General features: G+C 32.1%; 1 protein-coding gene across 1 annotated transcript; it reads left to right on the top strand.

The window, feature by feature from the left end:
• The first annotated feature begins 4,616 nt into the window (after positions 1 to 4,616).
• Positions 4,617 to 8,534, top strand: LOC110667027 (probable transcription factor KAN4). Its single transcript, XM_021827730.2, has 6 exons — positions 4,617 to 5,847; positions 5,987 to 6,063; positions 6,296 to 6,332; positions 6,568 to 6,721; positions 7,992 to 8,085; positions 8,199 to 8,534. Exons 1-6 carry the CDS (start codon positions 5,355 to 5,357, stop codon positions 8,370 to 8,372), a joined length of 1,029 nt encoding a protein of 342 aa, XP_021683422.1. The 5' UTR covers positions 4,617 to 5,354; the 3' UTR covers positions 8,373 to 8,534.
• The last annotated feature ends 14,971 nt before the right edge of the window (positions 8,535 to 23,505 follow it).

The following is a 23,505-nucleotide window of genomic DNA, read 5'->3' as shown; positions in this document are numbered from 1 at the left end:
TTAATGTCAAGAAAATATTAGTGTGAAGATCAAAACCATCAGAGTTTACGTCATGAAGGGAAGTTTATTCCTGGTTGAAAGGGAAAAGGGGGTAATTTATTTTGGTGATGTTGACATTTGAGGTTTAGTTTCTTCTATCATCTATTAATGGAGGGCTTGACAATTGACAACCAAAAAGAGCTTTCATTTTTTCTAGCAAATGTTGGAAAGAGTCAAAGGAAATGGAGCTGGATGTGAGGAACAGAAACTTTGGACGAAATATGAAAAATCTACTCATTGTGGTCTTTCAGAAAATTAAGTATTGGAAAATTAGAGTGCGGCCAGTCCGGAGTCACAAGAAATATTAGAGTCATTGAGCAAATTCAACCCAAGTTAAGACGTGAGGATGCAATAGCCAGATTCCTTAATTTGGATTTTGCAGAGCACAATAGTTAAAGGGTATAAATTAATACAATTCATGCATCATTTATTTCTTTAAATGTATTCGATAAAGCACATAATAAGAATTGATGTTCTATCTTTTTATTAGATACTTAATCTAATAATGAGAATTGATGTTCTATCTTTTTATTAGATATTTATTCTAGGGGGCTTTGAACATAAATCTGTTAATGGAAATATCAAAATATCCACCTGTAGACTTGGAACTTTGGTTATTAGTTCACAGGAAAAAATCAAGTTCTGATTTTGGTTGGGTAAGCTTTAAACTTGAACTAGCAGGAGCAGCTGTAATAGGACCAGACTAAGTTTCCAAGTGATAGTGGCCATTCTGAAATCGCCAACAATAACTGAAAGCAGGCACATGATCTGCCTGCAAAGTGGGTCCTTTAACATTTGGTACGATTCTGTTCCACTCTTGATCAAAAGAACAGATGATCATCATCAAGATTCAAGAGGAGGGTTTACTGAACTTAGAAGCTATAGCTAAAACTTGCATCGCTTGTAAAAAGGTAAAATAACACTGTATCAGATGAGGAATCCCCAGAAATAATCTCTCAACTTTTTGTTTTTTTGGAGAGTGGTTCTCAGACTTTTACAACAATACGGCCTGGGTAATTTAATTTTCATGGCTCCACTTTCAGTTCTTGGAATAAACGCAACCGTACAATCTTCCCCTAATTAAAATTCCAAGATATTGATGTTAGATGAGAGAGACTGGGTTACTCATTAATGCATGTAGGAGCAAGCTAAAGCACACCCATCCATCACCTTCACTTCACTCAACTCGGTGAGGATAGGCATTTCAACTTTTTCAATTACGCATGGAATGTTAATTGTCCCTGTTGTATTGACCTCACCAACGAAATTTCACTTTCAATGGTAGGTATGTGCAGAAACACTTCACCCCATTTTCCCACCATAAAAAAAAAAAAAAATTAATTTCAATTTGCATTCCCTATCAAACCCATATATATAGCAATTAGTCAGTGATCCTAATGGGTAGTTTGTGATCCTTTAGATAATTAATCTCCAAGCTAAACTAATTAAGGTTTATGTTGAGAGATTGACGGTGAACAGATTCTTGCCATGCCAAAAAGTAAAAGAAAAGAAGGTTTAAAGTCTCAAGAAGTGGGGTTTGTGGTTGTAGGGTCTGACTCATTCGCCTTTAATTTTGCTCTTGGTAAAATGACACCTTTCTGTTTCTTATCATAATTGACCACTTCTGCTTGGGGATGGATGCTGTGGCCCCTGAAGCTGCCAAGTGGCCTCTACCCGGTGGCGCGTGGGAAAAGGTGAAGTTGCCTCTTTTGTGGTGCTTCCAATTATGCGCCCCTTCAATATGCGTCAAAACTCAGAAAGAAGAGCCCGCTTTAGGGTCGCCATTAATAACCCTTTGCTGCGGAGTTTTAATTCTCAAGTCTGAACAGTTGGTTATTGACCGTGTTAGTACTAACTCTTTAGTGATTATTATCTCATTATTATTCTTATGATTGTGATTAATAATTATAGTAGACATTTTGTTTCCTTTTTTTAAGAGGGTATCTTTCATTATCTTGATCTGATGATAAACACTGTCTCATGTCACACATAAAGACACAAGAAAATTCTACTGAACCAGCAAAACGATGTGGGTGGAATTACCCAACCCCAAACCAAAACCATGCATGTTTATATCCTATGTGATGTAATGTCGCGGTGCACGTCAGCCTAAACGGCGGTGATTTCGGTGATTCCTTCCTTTCTTTTTTGTCTCTCCTGAATACTCAAACGAGGAGTAGTGGGAGAAGGTGGAAACCCATATTTCAAAGCAACACATGCCCAGTATTCCGATTTCACAAATCACCATGAAGAAGCTAATATTCTTCCAAATGGGCATCCCTATTTTTATATATTTTTTTTAAATAATTTCTGTCACAGAGAAGAGATGAACATTTGATCAATGCATGAGATCGAAGAGTGCGTCTTACTCAATACCCTCTAAATGCTGTTTAGTGTACGTAGCTATGAGGTATTGGAGTTTATGGAACATCTTTCACTTTAAGTGTCAAACCAGCAAGCTACTCTACCCATCTCAAAGTCATACATACATACAACTTAATAATTAGTTACAAGATTCTTCCAAATCAAAGATATATAAATACTATTTGATTAGTTTAATTACTTGGAAATTAATTAAACTACACAATTACGCAGTTAAACAGTTACTCAAACTTGTTGCATTTGATTTTTGCACCTGGTGAAAAAGAAAACAGTTTGGTAAAGAACATATAATTATTAGAATTAATTAATTAGCCAATATAAATTTACAAGTTGATATTAGGTAACAGTCTCTACAGCATATATATATTGTCTGTTCTTGCTTGATCTACACTATTCAACAGCTACACTAGCCATGGAAAAAAAGGCCACTAGAACAAATTTTTGCTATATTTTGTTTAAGTGAAAAAGAATGCAAATGTTTCTTGATTTAAATAGAAAAATGGAGAAAGAAAATTAAAAAAAAAAAAGAAAAGAATAGTGGGTTCTTACAAGACAAACACATGGAATATGGAATATAAACCAAAGCATTTGACAACATTGCAAGTGAGCCATAGAGAGACATGTTGACAGGATATAAACATACTGCGAACTGATTATTCAATAAATCAAAATAAAGAGAGAGAGAGAGAGAGAGAGAGAGAGAGAGAGAATTTGATTAGTGGCAATAAATTAAGACTAGATATACATAAAAAATTTGCAATTCCCGGAGAATCTAGAGCGCATCAGGCGCTGACCGCGGCTTTGAAAACTAATTAAGAAATGATTAAACAAATTTCTAGTCATCTTTGTTGGTATTGTAATCGGCTTATAATTATAACAAAAGGAATAAAATGGTAATTAAAAAAGGGGGAAGTGGACTAAGAACAAGAGAAGAGACTAATACAAACCTAGACAAGGTCGCGTCCATAAGTCACGTGATGCGAACCCCATGTTGACGCCGAGGAATATGGTTTCATTTGATTTGTATGTTGTGGCTTTCCACGCGCGGGCGGGGCTCGACAGGTCGGTTTAGCCTTGGAATATTTGGACACGGAGAGGGAATATTGGAATTTGGAGGTGTATGCAATTCAAGAATATTGCAGATTAGACAAATAGTGCCCGTTGAGCTCATCCTCCGTTTTCTCATTCCCACGCTCTCCTCCTCATAATACCCACACTCAAATTCAATAATATGAATGAAAGCGCGTGGGGCAGCAACCACCTCGAACAAAAATGGTGGAGCATGTGGGGCTGTAATGGTGGTGTCGCCGGACACCGTAGCCAATCTGACACTTATAAGACTCCATTCCTCTTCAGTCTTCATCACGATATCAATTTTAATTCCCCTTGTAGTAGCTGTATTGTATTGTATGTATATTTCTGCATCCAGGGGTTCGCACGTGTACAGCTCGATATTTGTTGGCAATAGGCTAAGTGCGTACCAAAGACTAGTTTGAACATTGAAGGGGAAGGGAGTATAGAGTGTAGAGTAGAGTGTTGATGGAGAATTTTCCTATCTTTTCTCTTCTTGACTAGACCAGAGCTGGCAATAGTAATGGTCGGTTTGGGGCAAGACTTAAGGTTGCTCTTCTATATAAATAAGGCTGTCTATGCAATTAATTTTAAATGAAAATTTTATACCTGATTAGACTGCAATTAGTCAAAGAAATTCATGTTCTATTTATTACCACTCGCTCTTCTTATTTCCATTTATTAATTAAAGATTAGATCATTTTATTATTGTTGGTGATTTAATTTGTCATTTTTGTAAAAGGATTGGGTGGATTTTTTTCTTTTTATGAATTGAAATATGTAATGCAACTAATCGAGTGATGTAGTAAAAAAATTTTAATTAAATTCTTAATATAAGTAAGATTAAGATAGAAATAAATTAGGATTTTTTATATTTCTATTAATTTGAGATAATTATTCATGTTTCAACTATACATAGATATTTAGAAGCAGGAATGACTCTCGACCTAATTTCAATAATGAAGAATATAGGCCTGCCAGTCGATCCTCGTTCATGATATTATAAGGGAATATTTTTAATCGTAGCAAAGCCATGAAAATCACAATTAAAATAATGTATATAATAATATGATAAACGAAAAAGGAATTAAGGAATTTAAAAGGGTCACAATCCATCAACACAGATAGATTGCGAGAGAGAGAGAGAGAGAGAGAGAGAGAGATAGAGCTCTCAATTCCCTTCCAAATATTCCTTTCAACAGTAGGCCCTTTTGTTTTCTCGAATCCCAGCCATTCCACCATTATATCCTCTGCAACTTCATTTTCATTCTCCGTAAGAAAGATAAGGGAAAAGGAAAAAAAAAAAAGAAAAAAAGACCCCTACCCTCTTCTCCATATCTCTGAAGAAATGTCTCTGATCCCTCTGCATCCTTGAATACACAACTTCCCCTTTTCCACTAACTTTTCATTTAAACCATTATCCCCAGAAAACCTCTGTTACTTTCTCCTTTCTTTCATTTTTTTAATCTGACTAGTACTCTCTGTATTCTTCAATTCCTTCACCTCTGTTTATATATTTTTTTCCCATCTCTGATCTCCTATATCTATTAACCCTAGAGGAATCCTACTGAAAAAAGCCTATTCTTTCTCTTTACTTTGCCCTCTTCTATCTCTTTCTTCTTCTTTCTCTCTCTCAACACCCATGCAAATCATGAGGCACTCATGATATAATCATATAATCACATCTCCGTTGCTTTTCAGCTATTCCTCCCAGAAATAGCTTTCCGTTCCATGTTCTAGCCCATTTCTTGCCCTCTCTATTAAACTTTCCTCATTCCTTATTTAATCCTCCTTATTTCCTTTTTAACTCTTTCATTCATTTTCCCTTGCGAGTCTGACTAAATTAGATTTTCATCATCCTCATGTTCTTAAGCTCTAACCCGATAATGAGAACTGCATCACCTTTGCCCGATCTTTCTTTGCAGATCAGCCCACCATCAGCCTCTGATCGTGAAGCGATAAAAGAAGTGGGTTACGACGGAGGATTAACAAGGAAAGCCTTTTACAATGATAGGAGCTCAACTACAGATTCCGGTAGCAGCGGAAGCGATTTGAGCCATGAAAATGGCTTCTTTAATCAAGAGAGGAGTTATAATCTTGGTCCTAGTGAGCCGACTTTGAGCTTAGGTTTTGAAATGGCGGATTTGAGTGCTCCAACGCTGCAACTACCGACAAATCTTAACCACCATCATCATCCTCACCACCAAAAACCTCAAATCTACGGCCGCGAGTTCAAGAGAAATGGAAGAATGATTAGTGGGGTGAAAAGAAGCATCAGGGCTCCCAGAATGAGATGGACCACAACTCTACATGCTCATTTTGTTCATGCGGTCCAGCTTCTTGGTGGCCATGAAAGTAATACATAACAATCTAACATTTTTTTTGCACTCTTATTTCGATATTTCAAGTTCATTTCCAGTGTTTTTCCTTCCTTAGTTATTGTTTCTCAAAAGATCAGAAGCTTATTAAACTTATATATCTGAAAATGCCACAGGAGCAACACCCAAATCAGTTTTGGAGCTGATGAATGTGAAGGATCTAACCCTAGCTCACGTGAAGAGTCACTTGCAGGTGGTGTTACCGTGTTCAATCTGCAATGCTTTGAAATTATGAATGGGATAGAAAATTTTCAATATTCCTATTGTGTTTTTGCACTTTTACCGTCGTTTTTCTGCATATGAATTTTTATGACTCATTTGTAGTGGGGGTGAAGAACAAAGGGGTAAAGACAAAAGGGCATCTGGAGGGTAATCTTAGCAATGTGGACTTTTTTCCTCATATTTTTCTGTGGGTGTTCATGCAGATGTATAGAACAGTGAGGAGCACTGACAAAGGATCAGGTAAAATTACATTGTCCTTCCAAACGACCCTAAATTTATTACCCCTTCCATTATTCCCTTTGCTTGAGATAGAGAGAACAAGTGATTCAAGTGTGACCTAAACTCTTATCATTTGATATACTGTTTTGAACTAAAACAAAAATAGTTTTGGGTTGGAAGGACTTGAAGTCCATGTGAATTATTTGCTTCATGTGTGATAAAGCAGGACCAACGGCTCTATCTATGATTATTGCAGGTCAAGGCCAGACAGATATGGGTTTGAAGCAAAGGGCAGGAATCGTTGATACGGATGCAGGATTATCTGCTGCAAAAACTGAAACCAACCCTTGTTGTTCTCTCAACCCTCCACCAACATCACCACTACCAACCATACAAAAAACCCAAATAAGGTGAGTGTTTCTCCTGGCTGCCTTCTCCCTTATTTGCTTGTTTTCTTTTTGTCCTAAGGTTCATCTTATCCTTTTCCATTATTTTAAAATGGAAAATAATGCCGACTTCAATGAATCCATTAAACCAATGCAAACATACATGCACGCATATATACGCCTCTTGGGGATGGACCTTTTGGTCCAACATGTTCTGTCTATGCTATTGCCAAGTAGGTTTTTATTAATAGACTAGAGTCTCCAGTACTTAAATAGATCTTAATGAACTTCACCTAGGGTTCTAGGCACACAGTGGTGATTTACGTGAACCTTGCATAATAATGTAAATAGCTAACATTCTGTATCCGTTGGATTGTTAGTGCCTTGATCCCAATGTATTCTAAAAGTCAAGGGCTTGGTTCAAATCTCAAAGTTTTTTTTTCTGAATCCAACGGGTAATTGTGTTTCCATAGCTCTCACAACCCATCTGAGGTAGTCATTCCTTTAGTTGATTGAGCCAATATTGATGTTTTGGCTGGATTTGCTGGCTTATATACCAGTGGACAATCAACAAAGGATCGAGTTTTGCTCGCCATATTTATTTCCTTTTTGAGTTTCTTGACGACGCCAAATTTCAATATTGAATTAATGCTATTATCTGAGAACTCATAATTTCATGTTTCAGAATGTATGCATTCGTTCCCATATTAAAAATAAAAAAAAAATACTTTCTTAATGCAACTACAAGTTTCATCTCACGTCTCTTTTCAAAAAAAAAAAAAGGGAAGTAAGCAAGGAAAAACAGTCTAATAACTTAGCATCAGTTATCATGTATGGGTTTCTACTATTATTTTATTTTATTTTTTTTACTCAAGTCTACAGTAATATACCTTTATCTATTGAATCAAGCCTGGCTAGCATGAGTTTCTGCTAATTGATCCATGTTCTTTGAGTAAAATTACCCTAATAATAAATTGCCCAAACTAAGCGATTCAAGTTAGTGCACTGTGAGACTTTTATAACCTTCACACATTTCGAGAGCATACTAGGTCGTCAATACTAATTAGTCCATGGAAATTTTCAACAAGGAAGCTACCAATCTTTTTTTTGGTGGAATTGACCAATCTTGATCATTAGCATCAAGAAAATGTTGCAGAATGCTTACGCCCAACTAAAAAACTGTAGAAGTAGAAGCTTTTCTTTGCCTGTTATGAACTCACTTATTTTTCCTTCTTCAAAAATCTACATCACTAACAATACTTTGGCATTGATTTCTTGGCAATCTTGTGAACAGAGGTTCGTGTTCATCATCAATGGAGAGAAGCGACAAAAATAGATTAAACAATGAGGCTTCGACATATTCTCATTTCAATTCACATGATGCCAAGGTAAGATTAAATTATCTTGTCATCAAAAATAAATAATAACATGTTGGAATTTAATAACTTAACTCATTTCCAAAGTGTTGTAATTAATTATAATTATGATCGTGTTTTATCAGGAGGAAGGAGTCATGGCAGCCCTCCATATGTCTGAAAGAGTGAAGGAGAGATTGGACTCTAGGTCCTTGCCACCTTCAGACATGTTGATTAATCTAGAGTTCACTCTTGGACGGCCAAGTTGGCAAATGGACTGTGCTGAAACATCAAATGAGTTGACCCTTCTCAAGTGTTAAAACACTAAAAAATATTTCTGTTTTTTTTTTTTTTTCCTTCTTCTTTTTTAATTTTGAACGTGCATGGACGAAAGTATCTAATGTTTTTCATGCATCAGTTCCATGTTCTTGGAATTTTGTCTCAATTGTGGAAAGGAGGAAAAATGGTAACTTTAATTATAATGACAATCCTGAATTGCTGGAGTTTAAGGTAAAGTATAAAGATGAAATTTCACACAACCATAAAAAAATTATGAAAATAAATATGCAATTCAACCATTGTCATGATGATAAGTTGGGCCATGGACTGGACTGAATGTTGTCCTTGGAAGGGTCATGAAATTGGAGGGTCCAGATTCATGGGCAGGTGGGTCAAGTTATAATGTGAAATATCTTGTAATTATTATTAGTGTCAATCAATTGCGCTGCCTTCTTGCTGCAGAATCATCTTCTTTATCATGCCCCTGTTGACTCCCATAGTCATATATATATATATAGCAGACTCTCTCTCTCTCTCTCTCTCTCTCTATATATATATATACATATATTAAATTTATTTTAATATATATATAAGTGAAAAATTACTGCCTCGTATTTTATGAGAAATCCATATGTTTAAAAAGCATGTTTGACCTTGGAAAAGTAAGAGTAGAAAAGTAGTGAATAATTGCAGGACCGAAAGCAAATCTGCCAATTTCGAATGATGGATACTGTGAGCAAACAGGGGACCAAATGAACTACGGCACTGTCCTTCCCATTTGCATGTGATGACATGAACAATTTACAGGATTACAGATTACAGTACACACTCCAAATTTGCCTGTTCGCAGCGTACACTATAACTATATAGCTACTTGAATAAAAGAAAATGCCACACTCACAAATATATGCAGGATGATCAATTCTTATATTATAAGACAGATTTTATTTTTGATTTAATTATTTCCTTTGATTTTAGGCAAATTTAAATCTATTCAATCCAAACAGGGAGTCAATTTTGAGCTGCCAATGTTAGGGAAGAGGGAAAAAAGGACAGGAGGGATAATGAGTAATATGGAACAGGCTCCACAGCCCAACAAAATAATGAGCCATTAAACCATTTTAAAAGTTTTGGTTAGGCCCAAAACATTTTAGCGGTTTCTGCGCTGCAAAGCAATTAAGAGAGCAAATGTAGACAGACAGGCCATTCAATTATACTCACTGAGGAAGAAGAAGAAGAAGGAGAAGAAGAAATTGTTAGTATCCTTGAGCAATGATTGTGCGTGAAAAATAATTGAATCAGAGCCAGAGCACCAACTATTCAAACCAATGACTCCATGCCATGCATCTCTGAATTTTAGGTATTTTCTGTGAAAATTTTTTTTCAACATTGTTCATCATTACATGATATCTTGCATTAGATCTTGAGACAAAAAATGCGTCTGCCTTTTTCTTACACTATCCCCTTTGTCCCACTTTCTTCCACTATCATCCTTTTCTTATCCATTCTTTCCTTGAAAATACACATTATTTTCTTCCATAAACATTTTAAAATGATAAGTTATATAATATATCGAGAATATGTATACGTTCATTTATTTGGGATTCACTTCTCACAAAATCTGATAATATCATATTGAAAATTTTAATTCTGAAAATAGATTTTAAATTTGTGAAAAAAAAAATCTTTCTGGATTCCCAATTTGCAGTTTAATCGCAAAAGTGGAGATTGGGCCACCCATTCTGGGCATCACTGTCAATTCAGGGAGGCCTTTAAACCAATTCATCCATTTTCAGTCCACATGGCTAAAGATTTTTAATACCTACCCAATATAGGAGCTACAGCTAATTCTTCATGGCATATATGCTCCCAAGCTAACAGCCCAGCCCAAGATTCCACAAAAGCCTTTTTATTTTTTTGTCAAAGATAATTTCATTAATTAGAATTCATTACATGGCTGAAGGCTGAATGGGCAATCTAGACTAGAAGCGAAAGGAGCAGCAGCCTACGCCACTCAACCCAATACATAAACCCAAAGAAAACCCTAAGTCAAGCTGGTGGCTATTGAAACTCAAGTTGCCGGTAACATTATAACCAACCACCGCAGCTTCCATTGTGGTGAGCAGTCAGAGCAATACTAGAACCTCCCAAATCTTAACAAGACTGGAGCCGAAAACTGAATGGGCAAGCCTTAACAAGGCAGAAGGAAGGAGATCTACAACGCAGCCTACCACCAACCACATAAGGGAGCATCACTGCTCTGCTTCCAGTTACTCATGGGAAAAAAAAAAAAAAGGGGGAAGAGAAGGTAAAGCCCAAAACGACATCTCAATCTCTTATAGTCAGAAGGGTCAACCATAATAATCTAGTCTACATTTATAATCCTAGGGATATATTCCTCCTTTCACAATAACAGAAACATTTTCCCGGATTTTTTACCGTATGAGTGTGCCATGGAAAGGAAAATACAGAAAAAGGATTGAAAATCGAAAAATTACCTGAATGGAGTGAGTTGAAAATACAGACGTGAGTCAAAATAGCGTCTTTAGTTGGGACGCTATCAAATATAGCGTGCGGAGGCAAAATGAACGGGACGCTGTTAAGAACAGCATCCAAATGGGCGGGACGCTGTTAAGAACAGCGTCCAAATAATTTTATTTATTAAAATAATATTTATATTTTATTTAAAATATAAAATAAAATAATTAAAAATTTAAAGAAAAGTTGGACGTCCAACTTTTCTTGAACTTTTTTAATTATTTATTTTTTAATTTTAATTTTTTATTTCATTAAATTTTAATTTAATTTTAAATTAACAAATAATATTTATAATAAAAATATTGTAATATATAATATTAAATATTATGATTAGATTTATTAAAATAATAGTTATATTTTATTTAATAAATTAAAAAATAAATAATTAAAAAAGTTTAAGAAAAGTTGGACGCTACTATACTAAAATATACTTTAATACTTTAGTATAGTAGCGTTCAACTTTTAGTACTTTAGTATAGTAGCGTCCACTTTTCTTAAACTTTTTTAATTATTTATTTTTTAATTTATTAAATAAAATATAAATATTATTTTAATAAATCAAATCATAATATTTAATATTATATATTATAATATTTTTATTATAAATATTATTTATTAATTTAAAATTAAATTAAAATTTAATCAAATAAAAAATTAAAATTAAAAAATAAATAATTAAAAAATTTTAAGAAAAGTTGGACGCTACTATAAGTAGCGTCAAACTTTTCTTTAAATTTTTAATTATTTTATTTTATATTTTAAATAAAATATAAATATTATTTTAATAAATAAAATTATAATATTTAATATTATATATTATAATATTTTTATTATAAATATTATTTGTTAATTTAAAATTAAATTAAAATTTAATGAAATAAAAAATTAAAATTAAAAAATAAATAATTAAAAAAGTTTAAGCTATTTATAGTAGCGTCCAACTTTTCTTTAAAACTTTAATTATTTTATTTTATATTTTAAATAAAATATAAATATTATTTTAATAAATAAAATTATAATATTTAATAATATATATTATAATATTTTTATTATAAATATTATTTATTAATTTAAAATTAAATTAAAATTTAATGAAATAAAAAATTAAAATTAAAAAAGTTTAAGAAAAGTTGGACGCTACTTATAGTAGCGTCCAACTTTTCTTAAATTTTTAATTATTTTATCTTATATTTTAAATAAAATATAAATATTATTTTAATAAATAAAATCATTTGGATGCTGTTAAGAATAGCGTCCCACCCATTTCGATAACAACATCCCACTCATTTTGCCTCCGCACGCTATTAAAGATAGCGTCCTAACTAAAGACGCTATTTTGACTAGCGTCTATATTTTCAACTCACCTCACCCTCGTAATTTTTCGATTTTTAACTCTTTTTTCATATTTTCCTTTCCATGGCATGGTAGTTAACCCCATTTTCCCCACAAAGTGAAAATTCACACCTCATGCCAAGGACATACAACCCAACACAAACACACCTAGCACAAGGGACATGCAGGCCAACACCGATCCAAACTTTTCTCTCTCGAATGGTACTTCGGATCTGCAACACAAAAGATGCACAAAAATATACACATCTGGACCCAGTGATGGGGAGAGAACCCGCACACCAAGCTAGCGAAGGACTTTCCTTCATTGAGGCTTCATGCTTATCTTTGCAGTCTTCCTCTATCCCTCCGAGTAACGTAACTCAATAGCTTACCGCATATCTTGCAGCCTCCAATAGCCAGCTGATACAAATGCAGATTTTCATTCACAGGAAACCAATTTAGAGATCATTAAAATCGGTGCTAATAAATTTAGCAATCGATTCAACTAGTTACAATAAGTCTAGCTATAAATAGTAATTAATTCAATTGTAATTGTCAAAGCAACTAAATTTAAAAAAAAAAATTAGTAAAAAAACTATCGGTTGCTAGTAGCAACCGATTTAACAATTGAAATTAGTTACTAATAGCAACTGAAACATAATGGGTTATAAAAAAATTTGGTATCTTTAATTTTGTAATTTTATAAATATTTTATAAATTGTTTGCTATTTGTAACTAATTTAGCAATTGAAAAGTTGATTGCTAATTTTTAAAAAATTACAAAAAATTGAATTTTCAGATAAAAAATAAAAAATTCAAATACATAAAATTTTAAAAAATTACTAAAATAATAAATTATTAATGAAAATTAGCATTGGAATTAATATAAAAATATTATAAAAAATTATTAATAATAACAATTTTAAAAAATATTAATAAAAAATTAAATATAAAACCATATTTATAAGACAAATTACCTAAAAAATTACCCCATATATATATATATATATATATATATATATATATATATATATATATATATATATATATTAATACTACAAATAATTCACTAACAACAAATATATTTGTAAAAAAATTTTTATTTTATATAAAAGAAAAATAAATTAAATAAAAAATATGAGAAAGAAAAAGAAGATAAAGAAAAAATGTGGGAAAGAAAAAGATAATGAACAAAATAGATGAGAAAGAAAAAAATGATGAAGAATAAAATATAAGGAAAAGAAAAATATGAAAAAGAAAATAGATGAGAAAAAAATGATGAATAAAATAGATGAAAAAAAATAATGAAGAAAATATGTGAGAAATAAAAAATAATGAACAAAATATGTTAAAAAAGAAAAGATAATAAATAAAAGAGATGAGAATAGAAAAAAAAAATAAAAAAAAAAATTGAGAGAAAAGAGAATAAAGAGAAAAAAAAATGAGTAGTGAAAAATAAAATGAGTAGCAGTTTATATAAGTGAATTAGCAATCAATTTTAGCAATCGATTGTTAGTTATTAATTTTTTAAAAAAATTAAACAGAAATATTTTGGAGGAAAATTTTGTAATCAATTCGCAATTGGTTACAAAATTGATTATTAATAGTAATCGATTTCAATCAGTTGCTGTTTGTAACTCATTTGCAAATCAGTTACAAATTAAAATAAAAAAAAGGACGAAGAATTTTTTAAGGGAAAAAATTTAGTTGCAAAATAGGTTTTCAAAAATCATTTATTGTTAGCAATCAATTTATAAATTAATTACAAATAGAAAAAAAAATTGGATGGGAATTTTTGAATAAAAAAATTAATTATAAAATTGATTGTTAATAGTAATCAATTTTAATTAGTTACAAAAATTGATTGCTATTAGCAAACGATTCACAAATGGGTTGCAAATAAAAAAAAAAAAGAGTGAAAATTTTTTGGGGGAAACCAATTGTAAAATTGGTTACAAAATCAGTTACAAAAATTAGTTGCCATTAGTAATCGATTCATAAATCAGTTGTAAATCAAAAAAAGAAAAAAAATATAGGTAGAAATTTTTGAGGAAAAAAATTTAGCAACTGATTTACAATTGGTTGCAAAAATCAGTTGCTATTGGCAATCGATAAAGAATATATTACGAATGATAATTGATTTTAGCAATCGATTGTAAATTGCCTATTTATACTATATATTTATATATTTTTTTTATTTCATAATTTATTTAACTAGTGAATCTTATTATTATTATTTTTTAACTTATCTAATTTCATAAAGTAATATTTTTTATAAAATTGCCTTTACAAAATATATAAATTAAGAGCCTATGAAAAATATTTTTCATGAAAATAATTTTTTTTAAAAATATATTTGATTGCAATATTAATAAAGAGGTATAAAATTATTTTTGAAATTCTCATTTATAAATTTAAAATTTTAGATTAAGTGGTTTGTTTATTAGTATTCACATTTTAATAAAATTATTAAAATATAAAAAATAAAAAATAACTTTCTCTTTTAAAAAGAGAAAATTATTTTCTTCTTAATAACTTTTTTTTTTAATTAAAAAAATATTTTTGATTGACTCAAACGAAGCATAAGACTATTATAAATTTTCTTTTACATAATTTTTTAATTAATTTTATCAATTATAATCAAATTTAAATACCTCCTTTTTCATCCAGTTGTTTTTGCTCTCTCCATAAGGAAACTTTAGGGACAATCATTGACCATTTTTATTGATTGTAAGTCCTTTTTTTTTCTTTATTTTTAAAATAAAGTAAGATATTTTAATCATTTTTTTTCTTCACTATTTTTATTAATTATTTGTTATTCATTCGTTATCTCTCTCATAACGAGAGTTTTACACTCTTGACCATTGAGAGATATTAATTAATTTTGATGTTCATTAAGATTCTACAATTCGACACATTTCTTAAGATTAATATATTATATTATATGAATTTAAACTCCTAAAATATTATAGCACTAATTAAGGTGAAGATCTCCTATCAATATAAAGATTCAATGTTTTTAAAAATTGTTTATGACGAAAACAAATTAAAGCCATGATTTCAAGGCTGAGTTAAATTATAATTATTAATAATGTGAAGAACAACTCAACTCAACTAAGTTTTTTATCCAATAAATTTAGGGTCGGCTATATGGATTTTCTTTCTCAACTCTAAACGATTTTGGGTTAAATCCTCAGAAATGTGTAATGCTTCTAGGTCATGTTGTACTACTCTTTTCCAAGTTAATTTAGGTCTACCTTTTTTTTTTTTTTTTCTTTCTATCCTCTAACCTAATATGCTTTACTTGTCTAACTGGAGCCTTCGTATGTCTACGCTTTACATAACCAAACCACCTCATGATCAAATAATATGAAAGAACAAATTTATTAAAATATTTTAAATTCAAAAAATAAATTTTATTATGAATATTTTATAAAAGAAATATATCTCTTTACTCTAAAAATGAACCCAGCTAAGTGCTTGTCCCTTTTCCCAATTATTGCATCAATATGTTTGGTGGATATCATTTTCATAACACTAGTGCTCCAAATTCAATTCAAAATTGTCAATTTTGTTGTACTTTTTACAACACTTGTAATAAGTTATAAATGAAGGAGCGGAAGTATGAAAAGCATAAGTTTAGATCATTGAATTTAAAAAATTTTCATCTAGGGTCACATGCATCATGCAAGATTCATTTTTATCTATTTGATATCAATGATAAAAATCATATTAAAACTCTTTTAATATATTTTTGGATCTACATTTGCCATTTAAGATTTTAGAATTAACAGATTAATTCATTAGAACCCTAGATTAGATCAAGAACAAGTGCACTAACCTTTTGATGCATTGCAGTGTGTTTGGCAACTTTGGGATGCGCCTTAGGACACCAGGTATTGTCCCTCTAGCTTGTCTACACCAAGATCACCAATTGCAGCCCCTTGAACAGCTTCTAAAGTTTTTCCAATCAATTAGAAAATCAAGTTTTGCCTTTTGAGAGATTATAGATGTAAACAGGACACTAGAAACGATTTATAGTATTTTTAATTCAAGAGATTGTTTGCTAATCTCTTTGAATTGATGAGAGATGAAGAAGAAGAGAAGGGAGAGGCAGCCAAGGGTGGCAACACCAAAGAGAATGAGCAGCTTGTTATTTTTTCTTTTCATAACAACACATTATATAGCTAGGTTACCGTTTAAAACCCTTGCCACATATTACCTTTTGATTAGCTCTAGGTTTAATTGACCCAATCACATTGTGCCAAGTGTCAAACCTATATTTAATCTTGACTTTGATCATATTACATGATTAAAAGACATATGGCAAGCTTATGTGTAGTGCCATGTGTCACCATCTCATGGTGCCACATGTCACCCTGTGAAATGACCAAAATATCCCTATGTCTTAATTTTGAGTTCTCAACCCAAAATAATTATTTCTCTTCTTCTAATCAATTTATATCAAATATAAATAAATTAATTAATCTTTATTAATTAATTTCTCATTAATTAAATTAATATTTAAACACTTTAAATATAAATTTAACTTATACTATACATCCAATAACCTAGATTTGGTTTCAAGCCATGCTAGGGACTTTGCAATCTAATTACAAATCAAACCTATTTAATTAATCAATTAAACTCTTTAATTAATTAATTAAATCATATTTAATTTGGTGATTACTTGTGTATGTGTGTGACTTACTGGACTCATCACTAATTAGCAATGAGACATGATATCAACTCTTAATATCATCAGAACTCTTTCTTATCATAAATGATTTCTCTAAATCATTTTATGCATCTCATAGACCATGGTTAACACCTAGCATAGCATGCCATGGCCACCTAATTAGTAATAAGGTTTACCTTAAATGAACCTATAATCATATGTTACCTTGCACTAGAATCTCTCTGTTACAAAATCCCAATTCGAGCTGGAGTCATGGTTTATGTCAAACTACATTTGCTATGAATATTATGTTCTCTTTTAATTCCAGTTCTTGATTAAAAAGATTTTTCTCATCATAAACTCTTTTTTGATTAAATCTATCTGTCCTGGCCAGGAACTTGAAACATTAAGAACAATTAAATTAACATAGGATTTTATCACTATTTACTTAGAGGAACAGATTCCATCTTAATCAACACCTACCTCCATATATAACAAGTAGGAGCCAACACATGCCCATATAACCATACATAGTACAAGTATGAAAGCAGTATCAAACTCAAACTGTCACACCCTACCCCTCCGTAAGGCATAACATGATCCCGTAGTATATCTAATGAATTACCGACTTCGTCTACTGATAATCCATTAAATATACTACAAGGGATTTTAAAACTTTTCTTACTTCTTTTTACAATGGTGAGCACTTTTGATAGGTGTTAAAAATTTTCTTTTACTGAAGTAAAACCAAATAACAAATTTAAAGTATTAATAATTTCTGTGAAAATTTTGGCAGAGTGCCATTTGTATTTTGAATAAAACAGTTCTTCAAAAACCTATAAAAAGCACTTCAAATATATAATTCCTCAATCCCAAATTCCAATAATTTGTTCAACAAAATAAATTTCTCAACATTATCAACTCAATTCAACAATCAATTCTCCAGTGTTTTCAAAAGCTGAGATAAGATAAATTTATCACAATACTTTTACAAGCCAAAATAATTTACAATTTTAGTTTACAACTGCTCAAAACCAAGTACAATATATACATACAGTGTAAATACATTACAACAAAAATTACAAAATATGGTATACTCAATATACCCGATGAAATCTCAAAATATAGTACAAGCAGCCTACTCTGCTGCTCTGTCCGTCTGTCTACCTGCGACAGCAATGAAAAAGCTATCACTGAATAAAATTTACTCAGTGGTGCACAATAACAATTTAAAATGCGGTATGTAAAACTTTTATTGACAATTTACAATACAAATAATTCACAATTTCCTGTCACAATTTTCAAAGCTCATATAACACAAATTTGATCAAATAATTAAATAACACAGTTTTGCCAATCAATAACACAATTTAGACCATGACACAAATTTTTCCGAACATGCCGTGTTGTACACCACGACAAGGCACACTCACCCCAATAATCGAAATCAATGAGGGAGGAAGCTAGCTAGATAATGAGTACTCATCCACACTCACCTCAGACTGGCAAGTCAAAGAGGGAGGAATATAATCACACTCACCCCATAAATGAAGGAGGAACATAGTAATATTGTCATGCCAAGTGTGAATCAAAACAATTCCAAATCACAATATTTAAATACTTCATACAAACCACAAATCATATTTTATCTCAAAATTTCCATTTGCAAAGTAGGCAACACAATAATTTCCAATTAAGATTCCCAAAGCCAAAACAATAAAAAATTATTCATAACTTATTTCTCCAAATAAATTTTCTGGTAAAAGCAGTGAATATAAAAAGTATTGTGCACAGACATAATTTAAAACTATAATGTTCAATTAAATTTTTTAAGTAGAAAATGAGAAATCAAAATTATTGTGCACAAACCTCTGATATATGCCTCTTGGCCCTGACTCAGTGTTCCTTATGCTTCTCAATATCCTTTTCAACTGAAACACACAATTTAAAGTGTTTCAGTACTCAATGAATTTGTTTCTAACAATAAAATCCAATAATTAAATTTTCTTGGTACTATTCCCTTCGATTCATTTCATTAGTCAACCTATAATGTTGACCCTAGATGCACTCTAAGTGAGTCAATTCTAATGTTACCAATATGTCACATTTTATAGCCCTTTAGTGTTGGTATATGTTATCAATTTCATTTCCAAATGTATTGCATTTTATTGCAATTTATCGGATTTCGGTGTACTATTTTGACCTAGTCGGACGACCTAGTTTCCTCAGTTTTCGGGTTTCAGTCCAAACTACAAACTTGTAGGTCTATGTCTTATTGCACGTGGGACAAAATTTCAGGTCATTCTGATTTGTGTAGACCAAGATATGGTCAATTTACCAATGCTGGACAGAATGCACTAAAATGGTAGGCTTAGGTTATTTTTAGGTCACTTTTGGTTTGGCCAGTTTTGGTACCTAAACTTGTGCAAGCTATTTGGCTTGGTTCTGTCTATTGCTAGGCTTTGGTGTCTTCATAAGAATTGTAGATATATGTCTAAACTATTCATGGTAAAAATTTCAGGTCAATTGGACCTGTTTTGAGTAAGTTGTGGTCAAAACACTAACTACTGCCCAAATGGTCAATTTTCAGACTTTCAAGTCACTAATCCGGATTTGGTCATTTTTCAAGTTACCTTTTAGGCAGAATTTAAGTAACATTTCTACATGAAAGTTGGCCTATTTGGTGTTTAGTTTTACCCTCCATTGGCCTCATGCCAATTGGGTTCGCGGTTTGGCACTTATGACCTAATTTAGGTACTGCCATCAATACACAACCTGCACAAAACACTTACACTTCCAATTTGATATTCCTTCTCCTCCTCATTACTTCAATATTCAATCAATGGCACTTCCATATATATATTGTACACAATTCCAGCAAGCATATTGGGCAGAAAACTCAAGTGCTCAATACACACAATTCACCATTCAAGGTCAATATTCACTTATACCAAAATTCAATATATCTCAATATCAATATTACACATACACTTCAATATACTCATACTTCAATATCACTTACACATGCTGCCCACAATTTAACACTATCATATTTCATTAATAAACTTCATATTCACACGCAAATTCATGATAATATAGGCTGCCAAACATGGCAGTTTATCAAAGCATCAAAGTCCATTTACAAACCCTTAATTTAAGCATTAACATGCACATACTTGAACATTAACCTACTTCAACTTCCATTTGAGTTAATATACCTTAAATCCCATCAAATACATATAAGAATAAGTCACTAACCATGCATTTTCATGGCTGCCAAAACTAAGGTTCACCAATACTCATCATTTCCTCAATTTTCTTAGCAATTCAACTTACCCAAAGCTCAACACAAGGATTAATGAAAGAAAATGGAAAGATTAAGCACTAACCTCAACTTGAGCTTGACAAATCCTTGAAATTTCCCCTCCTTTTTTGCTGCCTATAGGTTGCCCATGGTGTAAGGATCATTTTTCATGAAGGAAGCTTGAAGAAATAATGGCTTGATCATGGAGAACTTGAGCTCATGCATGAAACGGCCATGGTGAATTTGGGAGGATTTCATTTCGGCCATGGATGAAAGCTTGAAGAAAATGAGATGGTTTAGTGGAACAATCTGTCCCAATCACTTATATAGGTGGCTCAAGATGAGAGTTAGTGGAGCACTTAGGAATAATTTAATGGTTATTTATTTAAAGTTTTTAATTTTTGCAATTTGGCCACCACACTTTCACTATTTACATAGTGTATCTCCTTTTAATTTTTTATGACATTTTCAAAGTGTAATATCATTTATTTTTAATGGACATTTAGGTCAAAAGGCAACTCGGGATGTCAAATGACCACAATGCCCCTATTCAGGTTGAATTCCCGATTTTTCGGTAATACCGAGTTTTGTCGTTTTTTCGATTTCTCATTTTTCTTTGTACTAATTAATTAATTTTTCTTTGATATTTCTAATGACATTTATACTTCAATAGATATTCATTTAAGTCTTAAAAATATTTTCTAGGGTTCCTCGCGATCCAGGGCTAGTCAACGATCCATGCCGCAACTTCCCGGTGCGGTCACCCATCGCTATAGTTCTCGGCTCGTTTAACTTGGTTACATTTCATTGCTATTATTTTTTCTTTATTTTTCTTGTATTTTCTTTTCTTGTATTTTATTATTTTATGTCTCCTCACTAACTTTTAAATGTAGTTGTAGGCATTCTAGCTGTCCGGACCAACACTGGTCACCGAAACAGTAGAACGCACTACGGAACATAGGGGTGTTACAATTCTCCCCCCCTTAAAATAAATTTTGTCTCAAAATTTTACCAAATAGCCGTCTTACAATATTCACAAGTTTATTTCCTCCTTTCTATATGATCGTATAATCTTCTTTCCTTTGAATTTGTGTAAGAATTTTAACAATCTAATATAACATTTACTTTGTTTATACAGCACTAATCTTCTCTTACTATTGTTCTGTCTAATATTTCGATTCATGTTCCCTTCTTGAATGACCATTATGGTCGTATTAGAATTACTTATCTAATCATGGGTCCTTTGACCATTCTAGTCAACAATCTTACTCACATTCGTAATATTTCTTTGTTATATCTGAATCAATTGTTCAAATTTTTACTTTCACAACTCTTTTTATCTATTAATATTCTATAACTTACTTCCTTTTGTATTAAACTATAACCTTTCGATATTCTAACTTTTGAGTTTTAAATCCCTAAGTAGGATTTTCAAACTTATTTCTAATAATAAAATTCTGTCCTGGCATAACTATACCAAAACAGATGCCGTGGGCAACTATTCTCATCTTGGTGTACTATCGAGTAGTACGTAGCTCTACACAATAATCTCAAGTCAGTACTGTAATCTGTAGCTTACAGTATAAACATAAAAAACATTGCATAGTTACTACGATACATCTCAATAGATCAAATTTTCCTATATTTTATCCTTTTCAAATTTACTGATATTCGAATCTTATTCTGATTACAATATCCACTAAAAATTACTAACAGTAACATCTCTGCCCTCATCTAGAGCAATTCTATTACCGCAACTTACTTTTACGTCCTCTTGCCTTACATTAAGTAGGCTCACCAATTAGCTTTATAATTTATGGTGTGTAAAAAAATACTTTTCGCCGATAAACTCTTCCAAAACTAATTTCACTTATTATCACAATCCTTATCTTAAAGGACTAATCACTAATGTATCAAAATTTATTCCCCTGTAAAGGAACAACAACAAAACATATAGTTCTAACACTAACATAAAAGTATGCAGACCCCAGGTCAAACAATACATATATATATCTTAGTTACTAATTGAGAAAGTACCAGCAACAATGTCAAAAGTCTCAGCCTTTTCTCTCTGTCTCATTGCATAGACTCTGACCGGAGCACTGCCTTGCTCTAACTGATTCACTGTGCCTTGGTTGCTTGAGGGACTACCTCTACCCTGCCTCTACCTCTGCTAGGTGGTTGTGAACCTCTAGTGACAGGATTCTGAACTGACCCTTCAGCAGTAGTAGGAGGTGGCCCAACTCTACGGGCACTGGTGCAGTCCTTGGCAAAGTGTCCTGTGCCTCCACAGTTATAACAGGCTCCTATGGCCTTGTAGCATACCCCACCATGATTTCTACCACAAGTTTCACATTGGCGGGGAGGGTAGGAAATTCTAGTTGTTCGACGACTAGACCTTGGTGGTCTCTGCCCTGATGATCCACCTCTGTTATATCCTTGAGCTCGGGGCTCCTCAATTTCTTTTTTCTTCCCCAAATTACTGCTCGAGCTCTGACCCATAGGTTTCTCCCTCTTCTCTATTTTACACTGCCCTTGTGGGGGTTGGGTTTGTGCTTGAGCTTGAGCTGACAAAGTATCAGCCATTTATTGAAAGAAAGTGGCCATTTGTTTGGCCGTTTGTGCAGTAATTTGTACAGGTGGGGCTGGTAAAGTTGAGCTTCCGACTCTCTGAGGGGCTGGGACATCCCCTTGTACCTTAGCCTCTATTGATTGATCGACTGAACGGCCACCTTCTCCCATAGCCAATTAGAGGATATTACACCTCCTGAACAAATAACACAAGGAGATTTCCTCATGTTAGTGCATATTTATAATGTAATGTACTGTATGTATCAAAAATGACATTGAGCAGTTATACTATGAAGAAAGAATATTCAAATTACAGGTCAAAACAGAATTTAAAAACTAGCTCTGATACCACTAAAACATTTCACACCCTACCCCTCCGTAAGACATAACATGATCCCGTAGTATATCTAAAGAATTACCAACTTCATCTACTGATAATCCATTAAATACACTACAAGGGATTTTAAAACTTTTCTTACTTCTTTTTACAGTGGTGAGCACTTTTGACAAGTGTTAAAAATTTTCTTTTACTGAAGTGAAACCAAATAACAAATTTAAAGAATTAATAATTTCTGTGAAAATTTTGGCTGAGTGCCATCTGTATTTTGAATAAAACAGTTCTTCAAAAACCTGTAAAAAGCACTTCAAATATATAATTCCTCAATCCCAAACTCCAATAATTTGTTCAACACAATAAATTTCTCAACATTATCAACTCAGTTCAACAATTAATTCTCCAATGTTTTCAAAA

Source organism: Hevea brasiliensis, chromosome 12 (assembly GCF_030052815.1).
Source record: "Hevea brasiliensis isolate MT/VB/25A 57/8 chromosome 12, ASM3005281v1, whole genome shotgun sequence".
Taxonomy (NCBI): Eukaryota; Viridiplantae; Streptophyta; class Magnoliopsida; order Malpighiales; family Euphorbiaceae; genus Hevea; species Hevea brasiliensis.
The sequence above is the reverse complement of the archived record's forward strand: the minus strand, read 5'-3'. Positions and strand labels throughout refer to the sequence as shown.

What these genes read in the sequence shown, in the direction of transcription:
- LOC110667027 (XM_021827730.2), top strand. Translation starts at nt 5,355, where the DNA reads ATGTTCTTAAGCTCTAACCCGATAATGAGAACTGCATCACCTTTGCCC. An exon ending in GAGCACTGACAAAGGATCAG is followed by an intron (nt 6,333 to 6,567) that starts GTAAAATTACAT and finishes TGATTATTGCAG; the next exon opens with GTCAAGGCCAGACAGATATG. An exon ending in ATACAAAAAACCCAAATAAG is followed by an intron (nt 6,722 to 7,991) that starts GTGAGTGTTTCT and finishes TCTTGTGAACAG; the next exon opens with AGGTTCGTGTTCATCATCAA.